Below are 21,757 nucleotides of genomic sequence, written 5' to 3'. Positions count from 1 at the left end.
CATGGACTCCAAATAGATATTAGTTATATTTAGCAAACTATGACACAATTAACGGTATAAACCTGTTGATTGAGAGAATTAACGAACACAGCAATCAATTATAACAACTTCCATCCAATCTTTTATAACTTCGATAAAAGAATTAACAAAAAATAGCACCACCCAAAAAATCATGCAAATTTAGAATATCTCCTCCTACAATAAATTTGGACTTTTTGTTTTTCCTACTAAATTCTTCGAATCGTGCAACATATTGCGTACATATATGCCAAAATTAGGAGGACTCAATTGAGATCTAGAAATTGATCACAAGTTTTCGAACAATATAATAGAGTTATTTTTTCAAAGAAAAAGATATAAAGTAAAATGTTACATAAACTTCACAACATAATTAACATAATTAATAAGATAACAACATAACTAATAACAACGCAATATTACAAAATACTGTCTACACATATATACACAAGTAAAATCAAATTTGAATGTAAATTTAACCTTAAGTTATTCTATTCAAGAGTAGTTCACTATATTTTAGACCAACAAATGTGTTAGTACCTTAGCACTAGAAACTCAACAATTTAAAGAAAAATTCCAAAACCATGGATAAAAGGAAGCATGCTAAAACATAAGGAAAACAAGAGTATATTTTTATTATCTTCCCTTGTCCAAAAGGAGAATGCAAACAAAGCAATGCAAATCCTTCGAGACATCTGACTTATTTATACAAAGTGTAAACAAGACACCATTACAATACAATGCTATGTATGCGCAACATTACATTTCATTAATGCATAGTGTGTGATGCTATGAAGGCTAAAGTATCAAACTTAAGCTTTGCTATCAATAGTCATTGGTACTGCCTCTTGCTTTCCACCTGAATTCTGCAAATACCATGATTACAAAATGTCTTATTCCAAAAGAGTTCATTTCAAAATAGAACAAGACTGAGAAATTAGCTATTTGGTTTTGTAACTTACAGCCGACTTAGCATGCTCCAACTTGTTCATTTTTGCAAAAATGTTGCCGTAAAACTGTGCATCTCTCTTATTGTATTCCCTCACCTTGTCTTCCAATTGCCTGTATTCAATCTTCACATCCCTGCATTGACAGTGTAATGATACACACGCATGAGCACTGGCACAGATAAAACATGTTTTTGCTATGGTTAAACTGCTAAACTTGACTTGAGACATTGTATACATGTTACCTATGTTATAGGATTTTGTCAACCTATGAAACACTAATACTCCATAACCGAGTAGTCTTTAGGTCGAGTTTGTATTTATTTATTCATTACTAATTTCAAACACCCAAAGACATTTGAAACACTCTTTTATGTTGGACCCAAATCTAAAGGCAAAATCAATTAATCAATTATAAATGAGCTACCTGTTATCTGGGTCAATCTCGAGGGCTTTCTTGATATCCCGCTCAGCAAGATCAAGATCAACAAGTTGAATATATGCTTGAGCCCTTCTATATAGAGCTTTCACGTTCCTACTGTCAAGTTCCAACACCTGTTGGTTGAGAGAAATTGGACGTAAATGTTAGGCCACTAAGCAAATCCTATAGTATCAACATAATTAAGGTGAAAGTATCACAAAGCAGACCTTTGTACAAAGCTTCTCTGCTTGTTTGTAGTCTTTGACTTTCAGTTTGCAAGCAGCATTGTTGAGATTGCATGAAATCTTTAGTGCCTTGCTCTGTTGCTTCTCCTCGTCACTGAAAGAAGTATCATATTCAATGTAGCGGACAGCCTATCAAACAGTTGATGATAAACAATAATGTTAGCCAATCTGTTAATGAGGGTTCGTGACAACTTTGAACTTCTGTTGAACTTCAAAAATACCTTTTCATATCTTCTTGATGCTCTCTCATATTTTCCAGCTTTGAATAGAACGTTTCCTTCTTCCTTCTTTTTACCTGCTGCTTCTATTTTCTCTTCTGCTTTGTTCAGGTCCCAAGATTCTTTTTCCTGCAATAACAAAAGTTGGTATTAGTTCGATGAGACGTTCTCTTGTGAGAAACTTGGTAACAAATGAATATTTCAGACATACTTTGACGAATGAAACCAGCTCAACTTCGTAATATACAGTTGAGTTTGCAGGAACCACAGCTAGATCTTGTGATGAATCAGAAGATCCAAAAGCATATTGTGGATGGATCGTCACCAAGGCAATTTCTCCCTTCTTCATCTTTCTCACAGCCAAATCGAGTCCTTCAATGACTTGTTCTGTTCCATATCCGCATTATAGCTTAGTAAAACCATAATGATACAAATCCTTCCATGGTCAAAGAACATCACCAAGATCAACATACCTTCGTCAATTTTGAACTCAAACGTTCTTTCATCATCACCCTTCTTAGTAAAAATCGTCCCATCACCCAGTTTGCCGGTAAGTTTCACTGACAAGAACAGAAGCTCCATGTAGTTAGCTACTAAGTCAAATTACAAAATTTAGATCATTAGCAGTTATCGAACAACTGAAGTATGATTATATCACCTTGCACCACTGCTCCCTCATTTGGTTGTTCATATCCTTCTCCCTCCTTCTGGGTCTTCTTCAAGACCTTCTTATCCTTTGTGATCTCTGTAACAGTTTTCAATGAATCCAATTGAAGGGTAATTTGAAGTGTACCATTTGGAGGCACAGCACCTTCTTCTCCAGATACAGGCCTACCAGACTCCCCAAATCCATCTATTAAATGATAAAACAATAAGAATCAGCACGTCCATGGATTCGAGGCACAAAAGAACCCGAGAGAAGAGAATGTGTAGCTTCACTCACATTGTGGTCTAACAGTCAACAAAGCTTTCTCCCCTTTTTTCATCGTCTTCACAGCAGTTGCCAAGGCAGGACAGAAGTACCCTACACGAGCCGAGCAAGAAATTCAGACACCCCTCAAAGTTTAAGATAACAAGATTTCAAGTGCAACAAGTAACCTACCCTTTTCAACAGTGAATTCGACCCCATCAGACTTTGAGATCAGTGTACCGTTTTCAAGACGAGCCTCATAACGAACTGTAAAGATCACACATTTAGTTTGAAAATACTTGAAAAGTTCTATCCATATGAGAAGGCAAAAAAAGTAGATTGAAATGAATAACCCACCCAGAACTTCGTCTAGATCCTTCGGTTTTTCCCAACCATCTCCTTTAACAAGGATCTTTTTCAAGATTCCTCCATCTTGACAGATGTCTTTGACACTGTGCCACGAAAGTAGCTCAACGTCAAATTGAAGAGTAGCGTTCGGTGGTATTGTTGGAGGAGAGCCGGACTCTCCATAGGCCAATTCCGGGGGTATCGTGAAAACTGCATTTTCACCCTTTTTCATTGTTCTGATACCTTCATCCCACCCTTTAATCACTTGGCCTGATGAAGATAGATAACATGATATGAGCTATATGACCACTGAATAAAAAATGCAAGATCAACTAGAAATGACCACGGATTAAGAATGATCGACAAAATTCCAATAAATATGTGGCTGGATCAATCTTTGTATTCGAGATACCTATTCATACTCGCAAATTGATAGTCAATTTCGTAGCAAATTTGATGCACTTCAAACTTATTAACTAAAAGACCACTACATGAAAAAAAAAAACAAAATGGATGAACAACTAGAAACGACCATGTACTACAAAAGATTAAAGAAAAAGAAAAGAAAAGAAAAGAAAAGAAATCCAATAAATATAACACTGGGATCAGTATTTGTATCCGAGTTCAACTAACCAGAATGTGCTAGAGAATTGTGTCGTACAAAGAAAATTACGTACATTTACAATCATCATATGACATCAAATTACAAACGAAATTACCTTCCCCGAGCTTGAACTTGAAAGGCGTTCCTCGGTCACGGCTCGAATCAAACTGAGTGCCATCAAGAAGGGTTCCCGTATAATGCACTGCACAGATACAAACAAACACCCTAACGTTCAGCACAAAATTCCCCACAAATTCAAAGACCAACAAGAAATAAATCTAGAGTATACCTTCGACCTCATCACCAGTGTCGGGAGTTTCCCATCCTTCACCTTCTTTAACAAGTTTCTTCTTCAGCCCATTCTTCCCAATCTCCTTCTCTTGGCCAACATTCAGAACTGGGCTCTCGGCTTCGTCCTCGGGCAACCCCATTTCCTCATCCACGTTGCTTGCAGATGGGAACTCGAAATCGTCCTCCATGGCGGGAAAGAATCAGAAAGAAATGAAGTATGAGAGAGTATGCGAATGAAACAAGAAAAGCAAATAGCGAGCTACGTCAAATGTCGAATGGCGATCGATTCTCGAAGTTCGGAGTAATGGGGAATGGATTTTATAGGGAGAGAGGAAGATGAGAGTCTAGAGAGTTCTGTTGATCTGGCGAGTTCACGATTTTTCCAGAACCGAAAATGTCTCGTTTTTTTCTGATATGAGGATGACCAAATCTAATATTTAAATTAATTCTATCGGTAATAATGCTTAACTATTGATTAACATTTAACAAAATTCAAATATCTTCTCTTCTAACTTCTAAATGGATTCGCTTAACATGGTGTGATTAAATAAACATTGAAAGAAGATGATGGAGAATAAAGTGACAATTATATCATAAATAATATACTTTTCCTCCATGTGATTTGAGATTATTTTATCTGTTTGGTTTCTAAGGGTAATCTATAAAAGAAAAATGTTTAAAATTTAAACAGTTATAGTTAGATTTTTCTATAAGTATTCATATTAATAATTTTGTTTGGTTTGTTCCATACAAAAAAAATGTTTATAATTAGTCAAATTACTGTAAAGAATTGTGAAACTTTAGGACCTAATTTGAAATACGTATATTTTGATTTTTTTAGAAAGAAATATATTTTGAAAAAAAAATATGTAGGTATGTATTAAAAAAGATAGGGAGAGAACATGGAAGGATCGAGGTATTTTTTCCAATCCAAAACCAAATGTATAGTTTTGATATTTTTGTGGGAGAAAATAATTTAGTGTAATATATAGTAATTTGAATAGTGTAATAAAGCATGGAGTCCACTAAAAATTGTGAATTCACCGTTAGTTTGATAATTTATTTTATAAAAAAGTTGGTTGGTATTGATTTCTCTAAAATGAATTATTTTGTAAACTAAATTTTAGAAAATACATTTTATGATCTTGTCAAATGCCACAATTTTTTAAAAAATAACTTTTTTGTAAAATTTAACGGTTCAAAATGTGAACCAAATACCACCTAAAATTTTAAAAGAAACACTTATATTTTTTAGATCTAGATTAAACAAAAATCACAAGCAAGCAATGGATCACATCATTTTTATTTAGAATGACTTAATTAATATTGGTTGGGTTCTCATTTTTAATGTTGAACGTCGAGGATCGAGAAGTCGAATCGGAGACTAAGAATGAGACATTGAACATGGGAGATTGCGAATGAGATAGTGAATGTGGAAGACTAAGAAGGAGATGGTGAATGTCGACGGTGTGAAGAGAGATGAGGTGTGGTGTGAAGAGTTTGAGAGGTGAGAAGGAGACAGTGAGTCAAAGAGATGAGGCACAACGTGAAGAGTTTGAAACTTTAAAGACTAAAGCGAATGAAGTGTTGAGAGGCGTGAGTCTGTGACCTAGTTTTTTTCTTTTCTATTTACTAAATTAATAATTATATTATAATTAAATTGGTGAATTGTCAAAAATAAAACACCTTACAAAATCGAAGTGTAGTGTATTTTGTGTTTTAGTAGTTTTGTTCAATAGAATGTAAATAGTTTGTCAAATTTTTTCTATTTAAAAAAAACATTGAAATATATATATATATATATATATATATATATATATATATATATATATATATATATATATATATATATTCCATCATTGAAATGAATTTTTTTAATCCCAACCCGAGACCAAACTAAGCAGAAAAAAAAAAAGAAACCAACCCAACCCAAATTTAAACTAACCCAACCCAACCCTTATAACCTGGGTTGGATAGTCCACATTATTGGGGATGTCAGATTACTCTTGCATCCCTAGTTATACGGGTGTTTTTTCTATTATTATTAAGTCATTTATTACCACTCTTCGTTAACAAACTCTCGTGCTTGAATTTTTAGCTACCTAATGGTTATTACCAAATGTTATGTGATGTAAGAAATGTCAAAATGGTATACTTTTTAAAATAAATTTAGATTTGCAATTATTAATTACAAATGTTTTAACAATCTTTATTTAGAATTTAGTAAAAAGATTAAGCTAATTTAATTATTTAATAGAATTAAAATAATATTAAAACCGTAGCTAACAAAAGCTATTATTTTGAATTTAAGTGTCACAAGTAATTTAATAAATAAATAAATACATATATTCAAGTGAGATCGGGAATATCTTCATTGTCTTGATTTGAGGATCCTATTTGTGTCCCCCAACCCAATCAAACCGTGGATTTCTCACCCATTCCGTAGAGACCTAACTCCATAAGAATATTTGCTATCCCTAACAACCATTGTTGACGATAGCTTTCAACAATCGACACTAACCAGTTAATTTATATTTGACATTGATAAAAGTAATTTTATTATATAGCTGATTAAACAAACTTGAATATAAAAGACTCTCGAAAAAATAGTTTGTCAAAGTTTGTATTCAAAGTATTGTCAATTTTTAGAAAACATATATTTGTAGGCATTCCAAGTGGATCTTGAATTTGGGTCATTTCTACCCAAATCTTCATAAAATGTTATATACTATTTTCTTCCCACCATCAAACAGTTAATTTATTTTAAGATTTTTTCCTTTAAATTCTTTAAACTTTTGTATATTTATTCAATTAATAAGAAATATAATTGAAGTAAGAAAACAATCCCATATTATTTTTGTATTTGAAAAATATACTTTACACTAGGAAATTTATTTGGTTTAGAGGATGAATTTAACCTAATTTGTTTACTTTTTTTTTTTAACTAAAAAAATATGATTTGATTTGTCAATGTCCATATAATATATAAACTCAAGAATTCAATTTGATGATTTTCTTTTTGTAACTTTTGTATAAACATCTTTTTTAATCTTAAAGTATAAATAGAACATATGATTTTAAAAAACGAATAATTTTTCGTTAGGAAAACAAACTCATTTCTCCAATACAAATATTTATATTTAAATCATTATAGTTTTTTATTTACAAATTAATTCAGCTAGTTAAAATAAAAAGTATATTTGATTTCAACATTTTTTTTATAAAAGAATATTTAACTTTAAAAGCATATATATTATCAAACTATTTTCAAAATATAGCAAAATGAATCAAAATACTTATAAAACATAATAAAATTTCACAGTTTATGTCTATCATTTTCATATTTTAAATGTTTACTAGCTTTGTCATTCGAAATTAAATTTTATAATTTAATAATCTAATAGGCGGCAATCACATGGGAATAACATCATTTAATTGAATCACTCAAACTTATATTAGTGTTAAACAAAAAAAATCATGTATAAAAAGAAACGTTGAAGTTGGATATTAAGATGTATAAGACGATGAATTCCTCGTAGAGATTAACTTAAACCTATATTTGTCCATACCATATTTTCATTTCTTATGTAATATTTTTCTTTGAAAGAAAACTTGATATTGGGTGTGATGAAGATATTTTAGCCATTAGAACCCTCCCGTATTCTTACATTTGTCTTAATAGTAAACTCGTTTCCTCTTTGTGGAGATTTCACATGAAATATACAAACACCGATTGTTTATAAACACACATCTTGAATCTCTTTTACATACAATGTAATTTCTTAAAACAACACAGGGAACGAGAAAGGAAGCCTAGCAAAACAATATCTTACCTTAGTCATAAGCAAACATAGCTTTATTACTTACACATTAATAAACTCTCCATTGTCAACCTATATCAATAGTCACGACACCTTAAGGTTTTGAACTTAATGTAGAATGCAAATCTATATCCCTATTGAGTATTAGGTTAAAATCTCATTTATTTTTCTATTCACAACAAAAAAAAGTCAACAATTTTATATACACAAATTAGTAAGGACTTCTTATGACATACATATACATATGTTGATTATTTCAATAAGTTTTAATATTCTTTTCATAATCTATAAATAAATTTTACTAAAACTTTCAAGTTGTTGAACATGTTGGGAGGCTAGAATGTAACTAGTACTATACTAAATTTAAAGGGTGTCGGTATAGAACCAAAAGTGGAACGAAAAGGAGATCATGAGACATCAAAACAGTGGAAAACAAGGTCGAGTTAAAAACTATAGAAAAGTGAAATTATTATTACAAATTCAATTCATACATGTGATTGAAATTAAAACCTACTACAAATCCAATTCATTCCATCTTTTTAAACATGTATTAACGTACTTAAAGGTAATATTAAGTACTTATAAAAAGTTAAAAATAACATAATGGAAGATGATTAGTTATATAATGATAATTGATGTTTTATGGAACGGGGAAAGAAGAGGGCTATGTTTGCAAAAGTGGTAGGTTAGGGAAAATTGTAGTCACAAATGTGCAGAAAGAAATAAAAAGGAAGTTTCTAATAAATGCTTGCGTTTAAGCTTATTTGGCGCATTTCACAAAGTTAGACCAAAGGTGACTTTGCCCACCAAATCTCTCTCAATCTCAACCCCTCTTCTCCAATTTCCAATTTCCATTTTTCTCTTCTTCTTCTTCAACCTGCGGTGACCCCTTCTCTGCAATTTCTCAGGGGGTCGCCTCAATTACCTTCTTTCTCTCGTTTTTCTCTCTTTCCAATCCCACTTTCCAATACCCAATTTCTCCACTAGCGGGAAAACCCCACTTCCTATTCCAAAAAATCATCAATTTTCCTATTCTGTTCCTCAATTCACAATGTCAGAAATGGCGAACGCAGATCCCGAAGGAATCGACGGAGTTCGTATGTCATGGAATGTTTGGCCACGTACAAAGGTTGAAGCCAGCAAGTGCGTTGTTCCACTCGCTGCGTCGATCGCTCCGATCCGTCATCACCCTGAGATCCCTACTCTTCCATATGCGCCTCTCCGTTGCAAGTCTTGCTCCGCCGTTCTTAACCCGTTTTCTCGTGTCGACTTCACCGCTAAGATTTGGATCTGCCCTTTCTGTTATCAGCGATGTCATTTTCCTCCTCATTATGCCATGATCTCTGAGACCCATCTGCCTGGCGAGCTTTATCCTCAGTATACCACTGTTCAATATGCTCCTCCTCAATCCACTCATCCTAATCCTGCTCTGGATTCAGCCCAACAGGCGAATCCCTCCCCGGTTTTCCTTTTTCTGCTTGATACTTGCATGATCGAGGAAGAATTGGGATTTGTGAAATCGGAGCTTAAGAGGGCGGTCGGATTGTTGCCTGATAATGCGCTTGTTGGATTTGTTTCGTTTGGGACTCAGGTTCAGGTTCATGAATTGGGATTCTCTGATATGTCTAAGGTGTATGTGTTTCGGGGTACGAAGGAGGTTTCTAAGGATCAGGTTTTGGAGCAATTGGGTCTTGCGGTTGGAGCGCGGAGAGTTGCTGGAGCTTATCAAAAAGGGGTCCAGAATGGATTCCCCAATTCGGGTGTTACACGTTTTTTGTTGCCTGCTTCTGAATGCGAATATACTCTCAATTCGGTAGGTTTCATTTGGTGTTTCGTTTCTGTTCATTTTTTGGTTGTTAAATATCACATTGGGTAGAGCAATTCTTGAACTCGGTTATATTTGTTATGAATTCCAGTTGTTGGATGAACTTCAAACGGATCAATGGCCTGTTTCTCCTGGTAATCGGGCATCTCGGTGCACTGGAGTGGCATTAAGTGTTGCAGCAAGTTTGCTTGGAGCTTGTTTGCCTGGAACTGGTGCTCGAATTATTGCTTTGGTTGGTGGACCATGCACAGAAGGGCCTGGCACGGTAACTAAAAAAAATAGAAGAAAATTTATTTTCCTCGCTTTTGTTCTGAATTATAAATTATGATTTGTGCTAGATCAGATTTATGCTAAGAATAATTTTTGTAAGTTACTCGATCTTTTTGGTTGTTAGAAGATTGTACAGAGGTTTAGAATTACGTTGTGGCTGATCATTTTGGTTTGTTTACTAACTTTTCATTGCACTTGATTTTGAACTTGCCATTTCCTTTGATAGCATTCTGTGTCATTTTGGTCATTTTACGTTGTTGACGTGTGTTTTCTTCCACAAACTTCTTATCTGCATTGGTTATTCCAATGTATTACTACAGATTACAGAATAACGTATAGGCCGTTTTTGGCCAATATTTTTAGTACCAAATCAAGTGGGTGGGGGAGAATACCCTTTGTTCAGTATTTCCCGCACCTGTATCATTTATACTCTTCCAAAAGTTGTATGATCTCGGATATTCTGGTTGGGCCTGACAACTTGGTGTCTTTTTCTTGTGGGTTCTGTAGTAATTTGAGCAATAGGGAAAGGATGGAGGTGGCCTCTCTTCTTTGGTTGCTTGAGGGGTGTTGTTTTAGGGAGGGGAGAAGGATGTTCGTGTTTGGAACCCTAATCCTAGTTGGGGTTTTACTTGTAAAGCTTTGTTTAATCTGTTGTTGGATCCTGCCCCCCTATGGGGTCGGTTTTTGATGTGGTCTATTGGATTAAGGTTCCTAAGAAAATTAGGTTATTTATTTAGCAAGTCTTGCTTGGTCAGGTTAACATCATTGATAGGCTTGTTAGGAGGAGAACTTCACTTTTTGGGCCTTTTTGTTGCTTGCTTTGTCGGAAGATCTTGATCATCTCTTTTGGGATTGCCAGTATGCTCGTGTTGTGGGGAGCTCTTTCATTTAAGAGTTCGGTATTAGCTTTGTTGGGATGCGGTGTGTCAGAGCGACGATTGAGGAGTTCCTCCTCCATTGGCCCTTTAGAGATAAGGCCTAAGGGTTTTTTTTATGGCTTGCCGGGGTGTGCCTGGTTTTGTGGACATTTGTGGTGAGAGGAACGACAGTGTATTCTGGGGGTAGGGAGAGGGAATGAAACATTTTACTTAGGTTCCCTTTCTTTTAATGAGGTTGCTTTGTTGGGCTGTTTTTTCTTTGTATGCGCTTGTATTCTTTCATTTTTTTCTCAATGAAAGGTGTTGTTTTCATAAAAATTCAAGTGAAGATCCTTATCTTGTCACGTTTTTCTCTCACTGGTTTTCTAGCATCATGTGGGACTGTTTGTGGAATCAATTGTTTGATAATTGTATCCTAGTCCATGGGATGTTGGTTATTTTCTCTCTCTATTGGAACCATTCCTTCATTTTGCTTTGGTCAGCATGTATTGTACTTTTTTTTTTTTTGAGATAAGAAACAGGTGTATCAATACATTTATGTAGTGTAACAAAATATATGCAAGGCCATTTATGTAGTGTAACAAAATATATGAGGAAGTTTGGAAGTTGGATCAGATGTTGCATACACTTCATTTTGGCATTGTAAAAATTGTGGTCACGTGCATTGACTACAACAATGCAATTGAAAGCCTCTTTTGCATAACTCAACAAAGTTGCTTACAGAAGGTGTGGATTTAGGTGTGAGCTTTTAGAAACTGCACCAGAAGTGCCAGATATCATCACTGCATTTATTTTATCTTTTGTTTTTATTTCCTCTTTTTAGATATTTTCTCATTCATTCTTAAGTAGGTTAGCATCAGCTAATTTGACTATGATACAGTTTTTCTTTTTCTTCTTTAACGTCCAACTTGGTTTCTTCTTCTTCTTTCTCTTTCCCCTCCCTTTTCTTTCTTGGTGTTGGTAATACGTGGTCACTTTCTCTAGGATTTGGCCATATAGTTAGATCACTGCAGTAAAATTTTGTAACAATATTTGACGTATTTTACACTGGTAAACGTAATTACTTGTGTTGTCATAATTTATTATATCACTTTACCCTGATTGCTTCTATAATCAATTGTGGTGTACCTGCAACCCAAGTATTCAAAAGATATGATTGCATCTTATTACGTGAGTGGGAAGGGAACTACTCTCTTTCCCACGGACTTTGTTCTAGATGCAATATTCACTGGCACAATTGTGTAGTTAGGATTGAAAACTGAAATATGGTCAATATTGTTCTTATTCCTTTCATACTTATAATTGCTGATGTTTGGTTTATTGGATTGAGTATTTACAGATCGTGTCTAAAGATCTATCAGATCCAGTGCGTTCTCATAAAGACCTTGATAAGGATGCAGCTCCTTACTTTAAAAAAGCAGTAAAATTCTATGAAAATCTTGCAAAACAACTGGTTGGCCAAGGCCATGTCTTGGATCTTTTTGCATCAGCACTTGATCAGGTTGGTTTATAATATACCTCAAATGGAATCTGTCTTCTCTTAATACAAATTCAGCAATTTGCAACAAAAGTAACATTAGGTTGGTTTCTTATAATTCTATTGAGAAAATTTTTGTATTAAAAAACATGAGAATTATACTCCTAACTTGTTTCTTACCTAGAGCTGTAGATTTAGGTTGAGTTGGCTCTAGTATTTTTTTCTCAATGAAAGTTGGCTTTTCATTAAATTATAAAAAAAAGGTTTTCGTAGTTGTCATGATTTGCATGTTAAATTAGCATCTTTAAGTTACAATGATCCAGGCAAGGAGGCTTAAGTTAAGGAAGTTTGATATTCTGTTTATTTGCTCAAAACTTCCAACACATTGATATCCTGTACGTTCGAATATTGAACTCTGATTGCTGATGAGTTCATTAGTTTCTTATTTTGTTTACCCAAGTTCATCTTACGAAGTATTTGTGTCTACTGTTCCATAAGGCAAAAGTACTTGAAGCTAAATAGAATCAATCCATATAAGATTTGAACATCAGGATTCAGTTCTTTTTTAATGGTATAAAGTAAAGCTGGTGTAGCATAACAATTATTCGATTTGAATAGAGATTTACATAAACAAGATTTCAATATGCTGGGCTAAGTTTATATGATACTCACTTTGTTGTAATGTTATTACATTTATGTTAACTTTTGGTAGCTGCCAATGATCATGCTTCATTCATTGGAATTTTTAAACATATAGGTTGGTGTTGCGGAAATGAAAGTGGCAGTAGAAAAAACTGGTGGCCTTGTTGTTCTAGCAGAAAGTTTCGGACATTCTGTATTTAAGGACTCTTTCAAGCGTGTGTTTGAGGAAGGAGAGCACTCTCTTGGTCTTTGCTTTAAGTGAGTGCATAATTATAAATATATTGTGGGGTTTCTTCCATTCCACATTGACATAGCCCATGTTTTAGTTTTTGCATGTTATTTTAGGTCGTAAATGTTAGATTTATGCCTTGTTCCATTCCACATAGCCCATGTTTTTATCATTGCCAACGACCTTGATTCAACCTGTTGGTAATGCTGAAAGAGGCAAGGCACAAACCTAACATTTTTGTTCTTAGGAACAATCCATCCACCACTCATGCACACTTACTTTTAATAACAAGAGCAATGGTTAATTATAAAAAAAGAAAAGAAAAAAAATTAAGAGCTGAAAGGAAGTATTGAAAAAAAAGTTCAATTATGGGTTTTTATGGTTGACTTATATTGCGTGTTATTGTCATTCTAATTTCATATTTCAACATCCCAAAATGTGCCATTGCACTTTCTTTCTTTTAAATTGGATGAAGATTTGCAATCCTCATGTTTATTTTTTAGTAGTCTAGCTCTTGTAGCTGTAGCTCTTGCTTTCTTTGACTTGTAAGTTGGATCTTTGGATATAATTTTAGAATCTTGGGATAAATATGGATGAGCAAGAAGAAAAGAAAGGAACATTGAGTTAATACTAACCCAGTCAGATAAATGTATAAAACCCATAAATTATATTGTCTATTCAAAGTGGGCTATTGCACAAATTATTTGGTATGATCTAAATTTGTATGACAATGAAAATAATATGTACTCGTGTAAGGTGAGTGGACCAATGGGATCAAAGGCACTTCAAAAAACCCAGGGGAAGTCATCTCGACTGAGTTTCCTTTGGTTTCCCAGTTTATTCATAATGGGGTGGGGGATGATATAAATACTGATTTATGGGAGGATAAGTGCTTGGGAGATAGATCTCCCTACTCTATGTTCACTTGTATATTCCCGTTATCCTTTCTTAGAAATCATTTGGTTGTGTCTATCCTCTCCCAGGTGAAGTCTCTACCTGTTGACTTATAAGGAAACAGTAGATGTCTTGGCTCTTTCATCTTTGCTTGGTGAGTTTTGGTTTAGACGGGGGGGTAAAAAAGCTAGTGAGTCTATTTATTCCTCTACGTGGAAGGTGAAATTTCAAAGAAGCTCAAGTTCTTTTTGCGGTAGGTTTTGTATGAAAAATTTAACACCATCAAAACTTAGCTCGAGAGTCCTTTCTGTTTAGGCCGCATTGTTGTATTTCTTGTAAGGAGGTGACTGATATCCTCTGGGGTTTGTGACTTTGCTTGGGATTTTTGGTGTGGTTTCTTTGAGGTGTTTGGCCTTAGCTTCCTATAGGTTGAATGGAATTGATTGAGGAACTTTTCCTTACCAGCTAGTGAGAAAGACATGTGGCAAGCTAGGGTTTGTGCATTGGGGTCTGTGGGGCGAGGGAAATGATAAAATTTTTATGGGGAGTGAGAGTTCCTCCTGCCATGTTTGGTCCCTTGTTAGATTTTATATTTCTCCTTGGGCCTTGGTTTTCATGCCTTTTTGTAATTATTTGTTAGGCCTCATTTTACTTGACTAGATGTCTTGTAGTTGACTCCCTTTTTTGTGGGCTTCTCTTTTTTTGTATACCCATGTATCCTTTAATTTTGTCTTTATGAAAGTCCGATTTTTCATAACAAAAGACTGAAGAGTACATTCTTGCAAGAGCAGTGGAGGAATGATGGATATTGATGAGATGGGAGAATATAAAAAAGAAATTTAGTTGTATGAATTGTTTGTCTGGCTGTTGCTTCTGGTGTGTCTACATCTGCTGGATCTACTTTGGACAAGTATAATTAACGTTTGGAAACATGTATCTAATTCTTGTACTATATTTTTTCCGCCTCCATTAGCCTGGAGGATATCATTTCATGTCACGTGATACCTACCTTTACATTTCAGTGGCACCCTTGAGATCAATTGTTCAAAGGACATCAAGATTCAGGGCATAATTGGACCTTGCACATCTTTGGAGAAGGTTGTATTCTTTATGCGTTTTTGGCTTTTGCTTCTTGATATTAAATTTTCCATCTGCTTGATCGCTGCCTGGAATGATTGCTTGTTGTGCATAAATTCAGAAAGGTCCTGCTGTTGCTGACACTGTTATTGGGGAGGGCAATACTACTATGTGGAAAATGTGTGGCCTTGACAAAAGCACTTGTTTGACAGTGTTTTTTGATCTTTCATCAAGTGATAGGTCAAGCGCTCCAGGAACTGCAAATCCACAGTTGTATTTGCAGTTTCTTACTAGGTAAGCTATCAATTGTGATGATTTACTATTATCTGGTATTGCTACTTATGTCATTGCATTGTGTAAAATAGTTGCACCTATTTATTATTATGATTGCAGTTATCAAGATCCTGAAGGTCAGTCAATGCTTCGGGTTACCACTGTCACTAGAAGATGGATTGACACAGCTGTTAGCTCGGAGGTTTCTTATTTTACACTGTTCGAAAATTTTCTGCTCATAAATGTTACTCTATTTCAGTATTTCTACAATTCTGAGAGCTAGTATCTACAATGGGATAATCAACTAAAATTTCATCGGAGAAAAGTTAACCAAAGAATAGTTAATGTTTATTACTGTATTTAATTTTGACAGTTTTCTTGCAAGAAACAGAGGTGAGAGAGTGCTTTTCATTCTCATATTTGAAGTTTGGATCTCACTTCTTACCTTTCTGCTTGTCATGATAAACTTCATGAGGGAGTTCCATTGTGTACATGTCTGAAGAAACCTCAACCCAAGTTACTAGGAAAAATTAGTTTGTGGGAATTACTTGTGGGAACAGGATTATCTATTTCATTTTCAATTTTGGCTTTGTAATCGAAAGATTGGGTTTAACGACATTTTGCTCTGAAGATAAGTAATGAAGTTTGTATTTTGTAATTTATGCATAGTCAGGTCTGGTTAGGTTAGGTAATAGGTGGACTTTTAGAATGCTACTCTTTTATATCTTAAACCCTAAGGCCTTATTATTATATACTGACTGCACTAATTCCATTAGTTCGTTGATAAATAGAAGTGGAAATGATTTTTTTCATCGTCCTTTTTAAGAGTAGAGGCATCATGGTTGGTGTGGTTTTACTTATAACATTCAATTAAGTGGCATTTTGCTCATGGAAAATGCTCATCAGTCAATGTGGGTCCAAAAAGAATATTCAGGAGTGGTTGTATAATGGTTAGATGTGCCCTTGTTTATAATGTGTAATTGCTAACCTATCTAGTGCTTTATGCGCGCGCACACACACACACTTAAACTCTCTGTATTTGTCTCTTTCTGTCTCTCCATGAACAATGAGAAGCCAATACAAACAGATGAATTCTCTGTTTGGTTCTCTTTCTTTATCTCGATGTTGGGTCGAAAGCTAAATATTTGAGGCATTGATTTCAGGAATTGGTGCAAGGGTTTGATCAAGAGGCTGCTGCAGTTGTTGTGGCAAGATTAACTTCATTGAAAATGGAGATGGAGGTATTTTCAAATTCTATATTTCATTTATTTAGTTGAACCTTCATGAAACAATCTTTTTTCTCCTTGCCGAGAGCCACCCCAGCCTACTTAATTTGTTAAATCTATGTCTAGCCTATTCCAAAGAAAATGATAGTGAATTTAACTGTGGAGTATAAGGGGTATTGAACTTGAGAAGTTTGCATTTGTCATTTCAGAACTTGTGATCCTTGCATGGATTCAGGTGCTAGTTATGAATGGGAGGAACTGAAAATTTGTCTCCGCCCATGAAATTGTGTTTTCTTTTTGTGGCGCTCGTGTGTGAGAGGATTATTTACTTCAGTGAAATAAATGTTCCTTCGGGGACATCCGATACTTCAGTGAAATAAATTATAAGGACAAACTCAGTCCCGTGGACTTTTACTTGCTAATTCCTTTTTAAGAAAGTTGCTACTGCCATCCTCTCCTAGAAAGACGACTAGGTATTTGTTTTGAAGGTGAAAGTTTTCCTATGGACTACTCTTCTTGGATGTTTGAGTGCAAATTTATTTATTATTTTCTTTGGTAAGGAAATGAACTTTTTTTAGAAAAAAACAAACACTAGAGGAAAGGAGGGAGCCTAAGGACAAAATATTGAAAAGGACTCCAATCCATCAAACCAAGAAGCAAAATCTTTATCTTGGAATTCTGCGCCTATTATCAGGGGTGATTAAGTGCAATATTTAGAAATGATTATTCTCAAAACACCCTTTCCCTAGTTGCTTTGCTAAAATTTATTATTTTCTTGTTCCTTTCCAAGATAGTTCTCCCACGCTTCTAGACCTTTTCAGCATTCGTTGGGCTATGCTAGACACCTTAGTTACATAGAGGGCTTGAACACTTCACTTTGTTGGCCATTTTAAAAGGACAGCTGGAGTGACCCAACTTAAGGCCACCAATTTCTTTGCTATTTTGTGGAGTATTTTGCTCTGGAGGAACTATTGAAGTTTTAGAAATGGCCTTGTGGCCATGATCCACTGATATTCAGCCCTTGGTCACTTTGATTCATTAAATAACGAGGAAAAAGCAATGAATTTTTGGAAAGGTTAAGAAGATGGGTTGGGCAAGAAGGTTTTGGGAGATGGCTAAGTTTAATGTCTCTTTGTTGGTGTTAGCTACACTATTATTTTTTAAATATGGTTTTGTTATTCTTTTGGATAGGAGTCCATTTCTGTAGCTGGGGACTGGGGTTGTACCCTTTTTTTATTTTTTATTTTTTTTCGTATGCATTGTATACTTTCACTTTTCTGAATAAAGCTTGGTTTCCTATAAAAAAAGAAAGAAAATAAAACCCAGCAACGGTATTTGAGACTTAGAGGTTTGGTCACAGGAAAATGGAAAAATAATATAAAGAAGAATTCAAGGAGCCGTAAAACCTTTGGGAAAATATTTCTTCTGTACGCTAGCCTCTCTGGAACTTGCTCAAGACATCCTTTAGTTATTAATGTTAACTCAAAACTGAATAATATCTTTTGTAAACTTACATCTGTTTTTTGTTAATGAAATTTCTTTCCTTTAGAAAGATACGGAAGATATAATATTATGTTACAAGAGAAGCAGACCAACCGTTGTCAGGAATTACTATCATTTGCAAAACGACACTGCAAGTTTTGTTACATCCGCCTAGGATATTAATTTTCTTTTTTTGTTTGTTATTTATTTATAATCTTATTATTTTTTATATAAGCAGGAACTTCATATTAATAAGCAAATTGTTTAGTTAAGAGGATGAGGTCGGGTCATAAACAAGAAATTGAAAGAAATACAGAGTCTTGCTAGATTAATATCATAGCATGATAGTCAAATTTATGGAGTTCTGGATGTGTACTTTGTTGTGGGATCTTTGGTGTGAGAGAAACAATAGTTTGTTTAAGGGTATAGAGAGAGACCCGCGAGGCTTGCTCTTTGGTGACATTACATGCTTCTCTTTGGGCTTTGACTTCGAAGATTTTTTGTAATTACTCTTAAGGCCGCATCTTACTTATTTGGTCCCCTTTTCTTTAATGGGGTTTCTGTGGGCTTGGTGTTTATGTGTGCCCATGTATTCTTTTGTTCTCTCACATAGTCGAATTCAAATAATTTCATGTATTATAGCTTAATAACTGTCAATTTTTAGTATCTTCTAAATTTCAAGTGTTCAAATGTCTCTTCTGATAGCACTCGTCTATAAGTTCTTCAAGATGTGGATGAAATTGCATCCAGCTAACTAGGTTTTGTTGCTTGCTGATTCAATGGTCATTTGTTCTACTTGTATCTTCAAATTTTGCAAGTTTACTAATGTTAAATTTTACTTTTATCAGGAGGGGTTCGATGCCATTCGGTGGTTGGACCGATCCTTGATTCGCCTCTGTTCTAAGTTTGGTGATTACCGGAAAGATGATCCATCTTCCTTCACTTTAAATCCTTGCTTTTCTTTGTATCCTCAGTTCATGTTTAATTTGAGGCGTTCACAATTTGTACAGGTATTTACATCTATAGGAACTCGTGCTTGAAGTTAGTCATGTCAATATGATTTACATCCTTGTGATCAATCCTATTTGCAGGTTTTTAACAACAGTCCAGATGAAACTGCATATTTTAGGATGTTGTTAAATAGGGAAAACATCACAAATGCTGCAGTGATGATTCAGCCATCACTAATATCGTACTCATTCAATTCACTCCCTGCACCGGCATTGTTAGATGTTGCTTCCATTGCAGCTGATCGCATTCTCCTTCTAGATTCTTATTTCAGTGTTGTCATATTTCATGGAATGACAATAGCACAGTGGCGTAATATGGGATACCAAAATCAACCAGAACACCAAGTTTGTGCTTGCTTGAATTCCTACTGTTGAAAGTTGAAATTTAACGAATTAATTTTTTTAATGAAGCTCAGTTTTATAATTAGCCATTTTAGGAACTTCCGCCATTTATGGCTTATTACTTGCTAACGTTTTTTGTAAGTCAATAAATTTAAAAATGAGGAATGTGTTTCCTCAACTTCTGCCATTTGTTAGTTTATAATGAGAAAATCAAGCACGTCTTCCATTTAATCAATCTAACTATTTTTCCACAGGCATTTGCACAGTTATTGAGTGCTCCTCATGATGATGCCCAAATTATTATTCATGAGCGTTTTCCAGTGCCTCGTTTGGTTGTCTGCGATCAGCATGGTTCCCAGGTTAGTTTTTTTCTCTCTTAATCTGCAGCTTTGGCCTATATGCACAGCAAATATTGCTACACAAGAAAACTTGAATGCTATAAAAATTATTGTGCTTGTGATGTATAGGATTCTAGTCCAGTTTGCTAGTAGTATGACTCATCTGGTTGTATGTTGTCTCTTTTTAATACCCTATGCAGTCCTATCTTAAAATGCACTTACAACATGACTATGCGTAGCTCGAATATTTTTCTACAGTTCTTACATAAATATGCTTTGAAGTTTTGTAAAGGAAAGTCCAAGGCCTTTTCAGTTTTTTTTGTTTGATTGCTGTTATTTTATTTTATTTTAATTTTTTACAATAAACTTGTTTAGTTTTACCATCTCTCTCTTTTTTATGGAGATGTTTTCATAGATAGAAAAAATGCCAAACTTTTTACAGAAATAGAAAAAAAAAAAACACTGATAGACTCCTATTGGTTTCTATTCTTCTATCAGCATCTATCAATAATAGACTTCTATCTATTTCTATCAATGATAGATACTAATAGGCTTTTATCAGCATCTATCAACAATAGACTTCTATCGGGATGCAGAAAATTATACTATAATTTGTAAACAGTTTGACCCATTTTTCTGTATTTAAAAAAACAACATTAACCAAAACTTATGAAGTGATAGTTTCTTTTATGATTTTTTTAATTATATAAACTGGCTATAGCTATAGATACTTGTGACATGTGAAACATAACGAAAGAAATTCATGGGTTTGGGTGCAATGGATTTTTCATCTGTTCTTAAAGAATTGCTGGTAGATGTTTGTTTTTTATTTGATAAATGCATATGATTGTGAATATGAATGAATGATATCCTTACCTATCATCCATGTGAAGCTAAATGTTCACATCTTTATTTTATTACCTCGATTTTCTGAGCAGGCTAGATTCTTATTGGCAAAGTTGAATCCATCAGCAACATACAACAATGCTCAAGAAATAGCAGCCGGATCAGATATCATATTTACAGACGACGTTAGTCTTCAAGTATTCTTTGAGCATCTCCAGAGGTTGGCTGTGCAATCTTGAGAATAGATGGCTATCTTGAGGCTTATAGGGAAAATCTGATCGTTCTTGCTGTGGGAAAATTCACTGAAGGTTATGTATATCTGGTCTGGTGTGTTATTGACTTCTTTTCTGGTATTTCCATCATTTTCCAAGTTGAGAAGCCAATATTTCCCACATTCTCTCATTTGAAGAATATATTGAGAACACTGATGAAAAAAATTCTTTTTTTTTTTGGGGGGGGGGACACATTCTGGGTCAACATTGCTGCTTAATAAAGAGTCACAAAGGTCGTTTGAGCTTCAAGTTAGTTAATATGATTGATGAGGGAAGGGGCAAAAAGGAGGAGTGGCTTATTGGGAATGTAATTTAGAGGAATCCTTCAACAGCTTAGACATTTGTGAAAGTCAATTCTGTTAGGAGTTTTGGTTCTTCAATTTGTTATTTTGTATTGAGGTTATTAGACCACAAGTATTTTTGATGATTCTCCAAGTAAATTATAAGGAAGGGAGCTTAGTCAAATTCGTGTTTGTGTTTTCAAAGTCAAGTCTTGAAATTTGCAATTTTTATTTAAAAGACTCAAATTTGTTGATTATTCAATTCAATTTATAGGGGCTATGAACTTTCTATTTCTCCACTCTTGTTATGAATGGTTTTAAACCTATTCTCTCCCATCCCCCTTTTACTTTCCAATTTTTTTGTGAAATATTTTTACCACCCATTCAACAGATCTAATGATCTTGTTATTTTAGGTATTTTGTGGTTTGGATGAAGGGATATTTGATTATGTTCATTCACTAGTTTGTTTGTAATCAGGGCTTCAAGCTTTTCTTTAAAATTTCATACATCAATTAATAGATTTTTATCCTATATTTGTAAATATTTTAGTCTATCTAGAAAAAAAAACCAT

At 34.3% G+C, this 21,757-nt stretch overlaps 2 protein-coding genes across 2 annotated transcripts; one reads left to right on the top strand and one right to left on the bottom strand.

Moving 5' to 3' along the window:
- Window positions 1-607: 607 nt before the first annotated feature.
- On the bottom strand, window positions 608-4,405 carry LOC101210041 (70 kDa peptidyl-prolyl isomerase). The gene is made up of 13 exons (XM_011652806.2): window positions 4,001-4,405; window positions 3,827-3,913; window positions 3,117-3,377; window positions 2,952-3,026; window positions 2,793-2,873; window positions 2,508-2,702; window positions 2,323-2,409; window positions 2,061-2,236; window positions 1,853-1,978; window positions 1,614-1,760; window positions 1,393-1,520; window positions 981-1,101; window positions 608-884 (listed from the first exon to the last, which is right to left on the bottom strand). The coding sequence occupies exons 1-13, from the start codon at window positions 4,188-4,190 to the stop codon at window positions 831-833; spliced, it is 1,728 nt and encodes a 575-aa protein (XP_011651108.1). The 5' UTR covers window positions 4,191-4,405; the 3' UTR covers window positions 608-830.
- Window positions 4,406-8,586: 4,181 nt separating this feature from the next.
- LOC101209792 (protein transport protein SEC23) lies at window positions 8,587-21,480 on the top strand. The gene is made up of 12 exons (XM_011652805.2): window positions 8,587-9,636; window positions 9,740-9,913; window positions 12,136-12,297; window positions 13,031-13,173; window positions 15,061-15,136; window positions 15,237-15,409; window positions 15,509-15,590; window positions 16,552-16,629; window positions 18,945-19,106; window positions 19,188-19,451; window positions 19,703-19,807; window positions 20,725-21,480. Exons 1-12 carry the CDS (start codon window positions 8,875-8,877, stop codon window positions 20,869-20,871), a joined length of 2,328 nt encoding a protein of 775 aa, XP_011651107.1. The 5' UTR covers window positions 8,587-8,874; the 3' UTR covers window positions 20,872-21,480.
- The last annotated feature ends 277 nt before the right edge of the window (window positions 21,481-21,757 follow it).

The sequence above is a fragment of the Cucumis sativus genome, chromosome 3 (assembly GCF_000004075.3).
Source record: "Cucumis sativus cultivar 9930 chromosome 3, Cucumber_9930_V3, whole genome shotgun sequence".
NCBI lineage: Eukaryota > Viridiplantae > Streptophyta > Magnoliopsida > Cucurbitales > Cucurbitaceae > Cucumis > Cucumis sativus.
The sequence above is the reverse complement of the archived record's forward strand: the minus strand, read 5'-3'. Positions and strand labels throughout refer to the sequence as shown.

Bases quoted from the DNA above. Each gene is read 5' to 3' on its own strand.
- LOC101210041 (XM_011652806.2), bottom strand. From the start codon at position 4,190: ATGGAGGACGATTTCGAGTTCCCATCTGCAAGCAACGTGGATGAGGAA. The intron at 3,027-3,116 runs GTGGGTTATTCA...TGATCTTTACAG, and splicing joins GGATCTAGACGAAGTTCTGG to TTCGTTATGAGGCTCGTCTT. The intron at 1,102-1,392 runs GTAGCTCATTTA...CTGTCAATGCAG, and splicing joins GAGATTGACCCAGATAACAG to GGATGTGAAGATTGAATACA.
- LOC101209792 (XM_011652805.2), top strand. From the start codon at position 8,875: ATGTCAGAAATGGCGAACGCAGATCCCGAAGGAATCGACGGAGTTCGT. The intron at 9,637-9,739 runs GTAGGTTTCATT...TATGAATTCCAG, and splicing joins GCGAATATACTCTCAATTCG to TTGTTGGATGAACTTCAAAC. The intron at 15,591-16,551 runs GTTTCTTATTTT...CATTGATTTCAG, and splicing joins ACACAGCTGTTAGCTCGGAG to GAATTGGTGCAAGGGTTTGA.